At 44.4% G+C, this 12,249-nt stretch overlaps 1 protein-coding gene across 1 annotated transcript in view; it reads left to right on the forward strand.

The window, feature by feature from the left end:
* ARMC4 (armadillo repeat containing 4) overlaps nucleotides 1-12,249 on the forward strand; it is a 445,023-nt gene that overhangs the window by 237,772 nt on the left and 195,002 nt on the right. The window contains 2 exon segments of the mRNA XM_030199274.1: nucleotides 6,154-6,363; nucleotides 6,523-6,759. Of these exon segments, the coding sequence (XP_030055134.1) occupies nucleotides 6,154-6,363; nucleotides 6,523-6,759 (447 nt within the window).

The raw sequence follows: 12,249 nt of genomic DNA on the forward strand, positions 1-12,249 counted from the left end.
TGAGGAGTTTCCGGCAGCACATGACCACATATAGGGAGGCAAAAGGATTGCTCTCTATCTCCACCTGCTGGTAGATGGACACAACCCACCAGTCTATGGATTGATCAGCTATGATTAATGGAAAGAAAATTATCAGGTATGATACATAATTTTACCTTTTTTTCTGTGGCCTTTCTGTGAACTCACTGTTTCCAGTACCTGTCAGGATATCACTTGTTCTGGCACTAGAAGCTTCCAGAGAGGGAGAGAACTAGGGGGGAAGTGGAAAAGTCTCTGGAAGCTTGTGGCACAGTAAGAGGGTTTGTAGAAATAGGGGGAAGGAAGCCTTCTGTTTCCCCACCTAATTTGTCTTGGGTTCCATCTCCCACCTTTGACCCAGTGCTATGAGGGAGATCCCTCCTGCCCAGCCTGATGATGTAACCTGAGAGCAGAATCAGCCTGCTATACCCCCACCCATTGGCACTCTGAGGACACTTGCTGCTGAGCAAAGATTCATTGGACCAAGGGATAAGCATCAGATCTGAAACTCAGTTGCTGGCTTGTTTTAGTGGGGAGTATGGGGAATCTTCCCATCCAGGTAAAGGAGAGAGGATTAATTCAGAGTAGGTGCTGTGCCATCTAGGCATCCTCCTGTTTTCAACAAGAGCATGCAGGAGAATAAAGAACTGTTTGTAAATGTGATAAAGTAATCACTGCAGAGCCACTGTGTCTATCTTCTAGATACATAGGAGCTTAAGTGTTGACCATCTGATTAACCCTTTGTAACAGCTAACATCTGCTTACCAAGAACAGCAAGCGTAAAGAACTGTGCATGCCATGCCCCTCACCTATCTGGTGAGCTGAATTGAATACCAAGGAGAACAAGGAGTGTCTGTTTTGTTTGTGTTTTGTGTATGACTTGCAGGGAGGACAGCATCTATTGTATATAGTTGGCCATATTTTTTCAACAGTTGTAGCTATAGCTTCATCAACTGAAGGACAGTAAAGAATCTGGTTTCAGCAAAAGAACTGGTGTGGTCTCACTTATTCAAAGAAGTGTGAAATCTGATGCAGAGCTTGCTTGGCCTCCCGGGGAAATCTTGGTCCTGCCCTGGGTTTACAACCAATAAATAATAATGTGCACCCCCCTTGTCCAGCTATCCCAGGTATAGCCTAGGCAACCACCTCAGAGCAGGGGTTATATGGAGATAAAGGATGAGCCAAGAGCAGGTTTACTCAACGTCCTTAGATTTTGCACTGTTCCTAAAAAATAGATATCAGTGCCTTTCCATGAGCTTATAGGATCTACAGATTAGAATGTGGGAAAATCCACTCTCAGTACCACTTGTAGATAAGAAGACACTGACACAAAGTACTGTTTCCAATCAGCTCCCCTGGTCAACAAGTTTCAGTTGCTACTAGAGCTGTACCGAATAGCATATTTTACTATTTGGCCGAATACAAATAATGAAAAATATTATTCGGTCAAATACAAATACCAAATATGAATAATGGGCATTGAATTTTAACATAACAAATAAAGAAGCAACATGAAATCAGATATCGTGTTTATTTCAGTAAGATTTAAAATAATAGAGCTCTGGATTATTCATATTCGAATTTAAATCACTATTCAGCCGAATACAAATAACGTATTCAAATCAAATCAATTCTTGTATGCTACTAATATCCCCTTTCCAGGGTTCATTATGGTTTACATTCTAGGTGAGACAAAAGCCGATAATGTTAGTATGAGGTATGAGAACAGTTAGAGACCATTGGTATAATGCATGAGACCTATTCAGGGCTGAATTGAATACAGATATTCGGTACAACCCTAGTTGCTACACTAGTCTGTGGTTGTTGAATCTGCTGTGGAAAGCGCATCTGGGTTGTTGATCTGAGCCTGGATCTTTCCAGGAGGAGGTTATTTCAGAATGCTATGCTCAGCTCTCACATAGCAGGCTAACAGATCATCATGGTTGAGTATATGAATGTTGTACTGGAAGGGGCAAATAAATTCTTAGTGTGTCTCCCTGAGGAGAAATAAGAGAAATGTCATTGTCTGTTAAACAGCAAAGAAAAGTTTTGAGAAACATCTAGTCTGACCTACAATAATTTTGACATGACATCAAGAGCTTCCATATGGCTGTTGGTGCCCACAGATTCTTGTAGTTGTAGACTTCAGATAGAATGTACAAAAAAGAGTCATAAACATGCTCTGCAATAGAGAAAATGGATCAAAATAGCAGTGAATTTGATAAAAGCCCATTGTTTGATACTCAAAATGTTCTCTCCAGCCAGCCATCATCAATCTACCATTCAACTCAGGGAGGTTTGAGAATGGATCCATGAGGAAGACCCTGACCTCCATCCACTCATTCAAGTCTACCACTGAGCAAGATTATGCCCTTGTGATCTAAGAAGCTCAGAACCCTACATGGTGACTCTGCCAACATTAGGGATGGGTTTAAACTGGATCTAAAGCACATTGCCAGTATTCCAGGAGAAAAGTTTGGGGTGGTGACATTTTATGCAGAAGATTCACCCTTAATATAAATCTATCTGTTCATTAGAATTTATAATTTCTGACACTGGATTCTAAATTGAAAAGAAAAGCTACAAATTAAATTAATTAAGAACTTGGAAAATTCTCCACTGATAGGGTGTTTAAATCCTTTTTTGCTTTAGGGCCTGCTGTAAAGGATATATCTTCCCATTTACTGACATATGAAGTTATTCCTGTTCCATACAGAAATAGAGGCATAGTTGCCGATCAGGACACAGATCCACTTCAAGCTGTGTACTATGGTTTTTAAAATTTTGACAGAGGAAGCCCCTTTAGATGTGATGAACTTATTAGTATTGCTGCAAGATTGTCACCTCAAGGTATGACACTTGGAATCCTGTTGCATTTTCCGAAAGCTACTAAGTTAAACTCAATCAAACACTTTACTGCATCATTACAGTACCAAACGGCAGAAATTTGGAATTCATTACCTTTATTTCTTAGGGCCTGCAGACATTATCTAAGTTTCAGGAAAAATCTGAAGGCTCTGTTTTTTTTGACAAATTTGGCCTCTCAAATTCAAATCTTGATTAATTACTGATCATTATATATTTTTTATTTCACTGTGTCATAGTATAGTGGTCCTGTTGTCTATTTTGTGATGTAATTCCTGGACCTAGTGGTTCAGCATCTTGTTAATGTAATCTGCTCTGAACTGTGGAGGTAGTGGCAGAATAGAAGACATGATATAACATAATATAACATAACAGTAATTACCCTGCTCCCAAAAAAGACCAAATGATTCCATTCCATCCTAGCTCCAGGAGGCTTGAACAAATTTCTGTTAAGCAGAATGTTCAAGATTATTTCACTGAGCATCATTATTCCAGCCTTTAATAAAAGAGATTGGCTGTTGCGGTCATTTTAGAAGTGCTGTTTGTGCTTTAAACATCCCAATCTCAGCACAATTATAAGCAAAAGCAGCCAGAATGTATAAGCTGATATTTTACAAAAGGGCAAGACAAAACGTTTAAGCCACAAAAACGTATACGACCAGCAGTGATGTGTTGAGGCCCGTGCTGGAGAGTGTTGCTGTGTCAGCAATGTCTCTTCCCGATTCCGAATAGCATGTCGACGTACATCTAACATCAGATGAATGTCAAGAATTAGACCACCTTTAAAGCTCAAATAAGTTCTGCCTCCGCATGTTCCTGTGCTGACTGCGAGAGAGCTGAGAGCGTCTATAAGCCTGATTGCCATTTCTGCTCACCAGGTCTGTCATCTGAAACCTCTCCGTCTCTACACCTGCTACCTCCCAAGTGGTTCCCTTCTGTGATCCTGTCTAATTCTCAGCGTGTTGATCATTCTGCTCACAGTCCCTTGTACTATGAGGCACTGGAACAGTCCTCTATCACCATGGCAGATCCTAACCTTTTGTGTGGTGTAAGTGCTGAGCCTTTGCCCTGCCACAACAAAAAGATGCTTACAGTGTGTCAACATTCCCCCCCCCCCTTCCCCCTGTGCACACACATATGTTCACCTTATCTGAGGTGAAGTTTTCCTTGTGGAACATGAACTGCTGCTTTGAAGTCCTTGTGAGACAGGAACTGCTGCTTTCAAGCCTAGTGTTGTTCAAAGTACTATGTTAAAGTACTCAAGTAAAAGTAAAAATAATATATATTTTAATACTTAAGTAAAACTACAGTGAAGAATACACAAAATAATTTACACTTAAGGTATTGCCTAATACAGTGGTTCCCAAACCTGGTCCTGGAGGCATCCTAGCTAGTCAGGTTTTCAGGATATCCACAATGAATATTCATGAGAGAGATCCGCATGCAGTGAAGGCAGTGCATGCAAATCTCTCTCATGAATATTCATTGTGGATATCCTGAAAACCTGACTGGCTGGTTTGCCTCCAGGATCAGGTTTGGGAACCATTGGCCTAATATACTACTTTTTGAGTAAAAATTAAAAGTACTGCAACTACATTGAATACAACAATTATTAACATTTTTCTTCCAACAACTTTATTGTTCTACAATTCAATGCGCTTTGCTTTTAGTAAAACTAAATTTTGAAAATGACTGTCACTCATGAGTGTGCTTGTGAGTCATGTGGATAAAGGTGAGGTGGTCAGTATTGTGAATCTGGGTTTTCAAAAGGCATTTGACAAAGCCCCTCATGAAAGACTCCTGAGGAAATTAGAAAGTCATGGAATAGGAAGTAATGTCCTTTTGTGGATTAAAAACTGGTTAAAAAATAGATCCCCAGGGGTCTGTGCTAGAGCCACTGCTTTTTAACATATTTATAAACGGGCAGTGCTGCTGAATATTGGCTCTGCTGCCCAGGCACAATATGGGCTGTGCTGGGATGGTTCAGTGGTGGAGTCGGGAGACTCAGAAGTTATACAGACAGATATAAGTGCATAAAAAGCAGTCCTGTCTTTGCCCGGTTAGGTATGCAGGTAGGTGCACTGAATATCAGCCGACAGCCTGTGTTACTTCCTTCCGAAGGAATATACAAGCCACTTGATTTCTGGGTCTGCTGAAGACCCGGATATTCAGGAGCATAGTTATCAATGTGGGCTACCATTAAGACATATTTTTTTACCTCTAACTTGTACTATTTTAGCATAGGTTCCATTTTATGCAATGAGACCTAGTTACTAATAACTGGGGTTAACAGTCAAATAACACATCTTAATGGTAGCTCCCTCAATGCTGCTGTCAGGACATGGCCTGGCATTGAATATCTAGGTGTAACTCAGCATACAACTGTCAGCAGCTTTAAAACCGCTGTCTGCTGTGGCCTGAATATCACCAATTAATTTGTTAAATCAGAGGCTTCTTATTGAACCTGAAAATAAAGCATGTAAATAGTTCACCAGTGTCTTCATTTAAGGTAAAGGAATTTAGTGCTGAGTTGCTATCCCACAGAGCTAACCCTGAAGAAACCTTTAACTACAATATGTTAAATCTGAAACCTGCCCAGGGAACACCTTCAGAGATACCCCTTTTCTATTCAGCTAAATTTATGTACCTTAAAATTTTAAAGTCAAAGGTTTAGGGAAAAATTGTAAAAGACATTTCAACGCATAAAATAGTGTTTTACACAAAGATATGGTCTTTTCTAAAATAGTATCTAGCATATGTTAATAAACTTATACACATACACTATGTACATGTATGAGTTTGTCCAATCTAGTCAAAGCATTCCTGGGGCACAGTTTGGATGAGATTTGTACAGATAGCACCTGTGCATAATATGTAAACACCTTTGATTATAACCACAGAAAGGTAGTATATCAATTTCCATCCTCCATTCTATTTTATAATGTAAATTCATAAGTATGAAAAAATAAAACGGCAAATATGTGCATGTGCATCTATTTCCCTTTAAAACTGAGATATCTTTTGCACATACTGGCTGCATAAATTAGGTGGCTTGTTAGCCAACAGGGAGGGTAACTGTATACTTCTCAGGTTAACCAGATTAAGCATTTAAAAACTGACTACATTATATAACCACTACATCATGTAATATATATTATCTGTTTATGAAGTATGCATTATATATTTACAACGTGCATGTTATGGGTACATTCAACCTGAAATGAATATAATGCAATTTTTTCTTGTATGGTAATATTTTTCTGTATTTAGATTGGTTCGTTAAAAATCCTAAAGGAAATAAGTCGTAATTCACAGATCAGAAGTGCTATTGCTGACCTCGGGGGCTTACAGACTATGGTCAAAATCCTTGATTCCCCAGCTAAAGATTTGAGGAGTTTGGCAGCTGAAACAATTGGCAATGTTGCCAAATTTAGACGAGCTCGACGAACAGTAAGACAATATGGAGGAATAAAGAGGCTGGTTAGTACACATTGCAATCAATAAGTTAATTCTTCATATAAGTGTGTTGTGTGAAAATCTAATTTAACTGTTATTTGCTAATTAGGTAATTATATTTAACATACTCTGTTTTGAAATTATTTTTGAGTTAAAATTAGTCATTTTTGTGAAATATTTTAGGTTAGGTTATTGGACTGTGCTCCAATAAGATCAGCTAATCTCACTGCAGACCAGGAAAAAGATATTGAAGTTGCACGGTGTGGAGCGCTGGCCCTCTGGAGCTGTAGTAAAAGCACCAGGAATAAAGAAGCAATTCGTAAGGCTGGAGGAATTCCTTTGTTGGCTAGACTACTAAAGTCACCTCATGCCAACATGTTAATTCCAGTGGTGGGGATATTGCAAGAATGTGCATCTGAGGTAAATAAAACTAAGGTTCTTCTGTTTTAAAATTCTCACTTTATTTATTTATTTGCTGCATTTGTATCCCACATTTTCCCACCTATTTGCAGGCTCAATGTGGCTTACATTATATAGCAATGTCATCACCATTAACAGAGTAAGAGGTTCAGCATATTGTTACAATTAATGTACAAGAATAGCAGGTAGGTAGGGTAAATAAAATGATAATACATAACATACAAGTGAGAGTAGGAAAAGATGTAATGTTCAATTATGATAATATGATAAAATAATCAAATCAGAAGGGATCAATATTGGTTGGTTCTGGTATAGATTAGGAAACAAGTCATTAAAGAGGATTCTTTTTGTAAGTCTCTTTGAGCAGGTACGTCTTCAGTAACTTCCAGAAGGTTGTCAAGTCGTGCGTAGTTTTTATAGTATTCAGTAGTTTATTCCATAATTGTGTGCAAAGGTAGGCGAAGTTAGATGCATGTATTGATTTGTATTTAAGACCTCTGCAATTGGGGTAGTGGAGGTTTAGGAAAGTACGTGATGAACTTTTGGTATTTCGTGTCGGTAAGTCAATTAGGTCTGACCTATATGATGGGGCCTCTCCATGAATGATTTTATGAGTTAAGGTGCAGATTTTGAATGCATTTCGATCTTTTAATGGGAGCCAATGTAATTTTTCTCTAAGAGGTTTGGCGCTTTCATATTTCTTTCCGAATATGAGTCTGGCTGCGGTGTTCTGGGCAGTCTGGAGTTTCTTAATGGTTTGCACTTTGCATCCTGCGTAAATGGAATTGCAGTAATCCAGATGGCTCAGTACCAATGATGCACCAGCTTGTGGAATATCTCCCTTGGGAAAAAGGTTTCACTCTTTTAAGCTTCCACATTGCATAAAACATTTTCTTTGTAACATTTTTCACATGGCAATCAAGGGTAAGATTTCAGTCAATAGTAGCACCCAGGAGTTTCAGGGTATCCTCAACAGGAAGAGTGTGGCTTGGTGTATTTATATTGGTGTAATTGGTCTTGTTATACTGCGATGAAAGGATAAGACATTTACAGTTGAAAACTATCTAAACAATGATTTACCTTATTTATTATTTACAAAACTACATCTTTATTCTTCTTCAATATAATTAACAGTACAACAGAGTACATAGCTGTACACTGCCTTGGGTGAATCTCTTCATAAAGGCTGTTAAATAAACATAACATTTTTCTGAAAGAAAAGCAGGATGATGAACTACTCAATTGAGATGTCATCCTATGGTGTCAATGCAGAATATTTCTAGAATTCTTTGGAAAAGCCTAGACAGCTCTTTGGGATATGCATAGGACTTTCCACACAGTTTAGTTTTAGCATAGTTTATTTAGTTTAGGGGTTAATATTCAAAAACATTTGGTACTGTTATAAATACCACTGAGTAAGAAATTCAGTAGCACTTTGTGGATAGTACCGCTGAATATCTTTACAAATCATTGTGACACTATCTAGATAGTGCTGGGGTGGTCCATGGGCTAAGAACAAAGCTATCCAGGTAGTGATGATTTTCAACGCTGCTGCTCAGATAACTATCTAGATAACTTAGGATGTCAAAAAGGCTGTCCTAAGTGTAACTGGATAAGCTATCCTGGTAGCAGCTGGATATCGTGGCTACCCAGATAGTGTCAAGCAGTCATACCAATATCTGGACATTCAGCAGTAGCCACTATTTGGGTACTACCAATGAATATCTGGATTTTTCCCCCCCACAGAACATCTTTAAAAAAATAAAACACACTGACCACCATGGATTATATCTGTAGTTACTTTCTAAACTTCCCTTCACTGAGGCAGAAGAGTGATTTGCAACATAATGACATAGAATGAAAAGCACAACAAAATAAAAAGGTGAATAAAATCAAAATAACTATTCACTTAAATAAAATTAACATTTTTAAAATATAGGTGCTTATACAACTAGGCTAACTGTTCATGTTAAATTGTATGTCATGCACCTAGAGCCTAGTTTTCAAAGGGTTTAGGTGCCTAGATTTTAAGAGTTACAGGCTTATTTTCGAAAGGGATCGCCGGCGATCTTGTGACACAAATCGGGAGATCGCCGGCGATCTTCTGATCCTGGCCAAATCGGTATTATCGAAAGCCGATTTTGGCCGGCTTCAACTGCTGTTTCGTCATGGCGCCAGCCAACCTTCAAGGGGGTGCATTGGTAGGGTAGTGAAGGCGGGACGAGGGGCAGGGCGGGGGCGTGGGTACGAGATGGCCGGCTTCGGCTAATAATGGAAAAAAAGAGACCGGCTCAAACGAGCATTTTGCCTGCCGGACTTGGTCCATTTATTTTTAGGACCAACTCTGGAAAAAGTGCCCCAACTGACCAGATGACCACCGGAGGGAAGCGGGGATCATAGTTCTTAGGGGTGAAGGGGGCACCTACATGTGGGTACAGTGGGTTTTGGAGACCTCCCATTTACCAGCACAAGTGTTACAGGTAGGGGGGGATGGGCCTGGGTCCACCTGCCTTAAGTGCACTGCGGTACTCACTAAAAGTGCTCCAGGGACCTGTATACATGCAGGCCTCTAGGACTTGTTGCTGCTATATAACATTGGCACACCAGTTGACACCTGAATACTAATCTCTCCGAAAACGTTCTTTATTGGAATAAGCACGCTTACTCACAGTTAACTGCAGATCAGAGGTTGTGCCCCACTGGCAAAGAGTCTTCCTGATACTGAGATGAGCAGTAGGTCAGAGCTGGCAGAATGCTGTACAATGCCCTCTTTCAGCCACATTCAAGGTAAGAACTAAGTTCTGTAACGTGGCTTCTCCGAGGACAAGCAGGCTGCTTGTTCTCACGACTGGGGTGACGTCCGCGGCAGCCCCCACCAACCGGAAAGAAGCTTCGCGGGACGGTCGGCACGCAGGGCACGCCCACCGCGCATGCGCGGCCGTCTTCCCGCCCGTGCGCGACCGCTCCCGCCAGTTCCTTTTTTTCCGCGCCTGGAGAGAGTCGTGTTTTGCGCTCTCTCTGTTCAGCCGCCGGATCGTTCGATCGCGTATACGCTGATCGTGCTTTTTTTCTAATTTTGTTTATCGGTTTTAGTTACTGCCCGGTTTCCTTTTAAAAAAAAAAAAAAAGAAACCCTGCGCGTGTGGGACACGCGCTCCCTTTTTTCCCTCGCTTCCAGCGGGGACGCCACATTGCGGCCTAGTGGCCGCTCGGTCGTTTGTTTTTCGTGGTGTGATTTTAGCCACCATTGACGACTTTGACTTCGCCGACGCGATTTTTCCGTCGATGTCCTCGAAGGTCCCGAGTGAACTTAAAAAGTGTGGTCGCTGCGGCCGGCCGATCTCGCAGACCGACACCCACGCTTGGTGCCTCCAGTGCCTCGGGCCGGAGCACAATCTCAAGTCGTGTTCTTTGTGTCTCGGTCTCCGGAAACGGACTCAGGTTGCGAGGCAAGTTCTGCGGGACCGTCTTTTTGGAACTTGCGCCGGCCCCTCGACGTCGACCTCGAAGGCATCGGTATCGACGCCCGGCCCTTCGGTACCGGTATCGATGCCCGAGACATCGGCACCGATGGCAGCGACCCCAGGAGAACAGGTCCCGTCGGCCCGCCGGTCTTCCGGTGAGAGTGGGGGTGAGAGGCCGCGTGGGCAGTCGGCCCCGGTCACGCCCTCAGCTCGTGGGCCGCGGGACCGAACCCTGTCTGACCCGGTACCTCGAGACCGAGGGGGATCGACCTCCTCCTCCTCCATGCCCTCCGGCGCCGGTGACGTGCATCGGAAGAAAGACAAGAAGCGTCGTCACCGGTCGCCTTCGGTGCATCCCGATGTCGGAGAGGAGACGACGCCGAAGCGTCATCGTCGTGAGGAGAGGTCTCCGTCGGTTGTGGAGGTACCGACGCGTCGGGGTTCCGGCACCTCGGTGCCGTCTCCTGGCCCCCAGCAGCTTCCGGCACCGACACCCTTACCGGCCCCACCGCCTTTCCCGGCAGCGGGCCTGGACGAGTGCCTCAGAGCCATCCTTCCGGGGATCCTGGAAGGGCTGATGCGCCAGGCTGTGCCGGCGCCGGGGGTGCTTGCGCCCTCGGCGCCGATGACTGGGGCGCCGGCGAGCTCTAGCCCGGCGCCGGGGCTGTCGACACCGCCGCCGCTTGCCGGCGCGGGAGTCCACCGCTCGACGACACCGAGACCTCGGTGCCTCGACGTCGAGCCGGGCCCGGTACAGGACTCAGCTACATGAGCTAATGTCTGATACCGAGGATGAGGACTCGTGGGGGGAAGAGGAGGACCCTAGATATTTCTCCTCAGAGGAGTCTACGGGCCTTCCCTCGGACCCCACGCCTTCACCGGAGAGGAAGCTCTCACCTCCTGAGAGTCTCTCCTTTGCCTCCTTTGTGCGGGATATGTCTATCAGCATTCCCTTCCCCGTGGTCTCTGTGGAAGAGCCGAGGGCCGAGATGCTCGAGGTCCTCGACTATCCATCACCACCTAGAGAGTCCTCCACGGTGCCGCTGCACAATGTCCTGAAGGAGACGCTGCTCCGGAACTGGGTGCGACCATTAACTAACCCCACCATTCCCAAGAAAGCAGAGTCCCAGTACAGGATCCACTCTGACCCAGAGCTCATGCGGCCCCAATTGCCTCATGACTCAGCGGTCGTGGATTCTGCTCTCAAGAGGGCACGGAGTTCGAGGGATACCGCCTCGGCGCCCCCGGGGCGGGAGTCTCGCACTCTGGACTCGTTTGGGAGGAAGGCCTACCAATCCTCCATGCTCGTGACCCGCATCCAGTCATACCTGCTCTATATGAGCATCCACATGCAAACCAATGTGCAACAGCTGGCGGACCTGGTCGAGAAGCTCCCGCCGGAGCAGTCCAGGCCTTATCAGGAGGTGGTCAGGCAGCTGAAGGCGTGCAGAAAGTTCCTGTCCAGGGGTATTTTTGACACCTGTGACGTGGCATCTCGTGCTGCGGCCCAAGGTATAGTGATGCGCAGGCTCTCATGGCTGCGTGCCTCTGACCTGGACAACCGCACCCAGCAGAGACTGGCTGACGTCCCTTGCCGGGGGGATAACATTTTCGGTGAGAAGGTCGAGCAGATGGTGGACCAACTGCATCAGCGGGAAACCGCTCTTGACAAGCTCTCCCACCGGGCGCCTTCAGCATCCACCTCCACAGGTGGACGTTTTTTCCCGGGCCCGGCAGGCTGCACCCTATTCTTTTGCGAAGCGTAGGTACAACCAGCCGGCCCGAAGGCCTCGTCAGGCACAGGGACAGCCCCAGCGCGCTCGTTCTCGTCAACAGCGTGCGCCTAAGCAGCCCCCTGCGCCTCCACAGCAAAAGCCGGGGACGGGCTTTTGACTGGATCCACGGGAACATAGCCGCCCTACAAGTGTCCGTACCGGACGATCTGCCGGTCGGAGGGAGGTTAAAATTCTTTCACCAAAGGTGGCCTCTCATAACCTCCGACCAGTGGGTTCTCCAAATAGTGCGG

Source organism: Microcaecilia unicolor, chromosome 1, assembly GCF_901765095.1.
Source record: "Microcaecilia unicolor chromosome 1, aMicUni1.1, whole genome shotgun sequence".
Taxonomy (NCBI): Eukaryota; Metazoa; Chordata; class Amphibia; order Gymnophiona; family Siphonopidae; genus Microcaecilia; species Microcaecilia unicolor.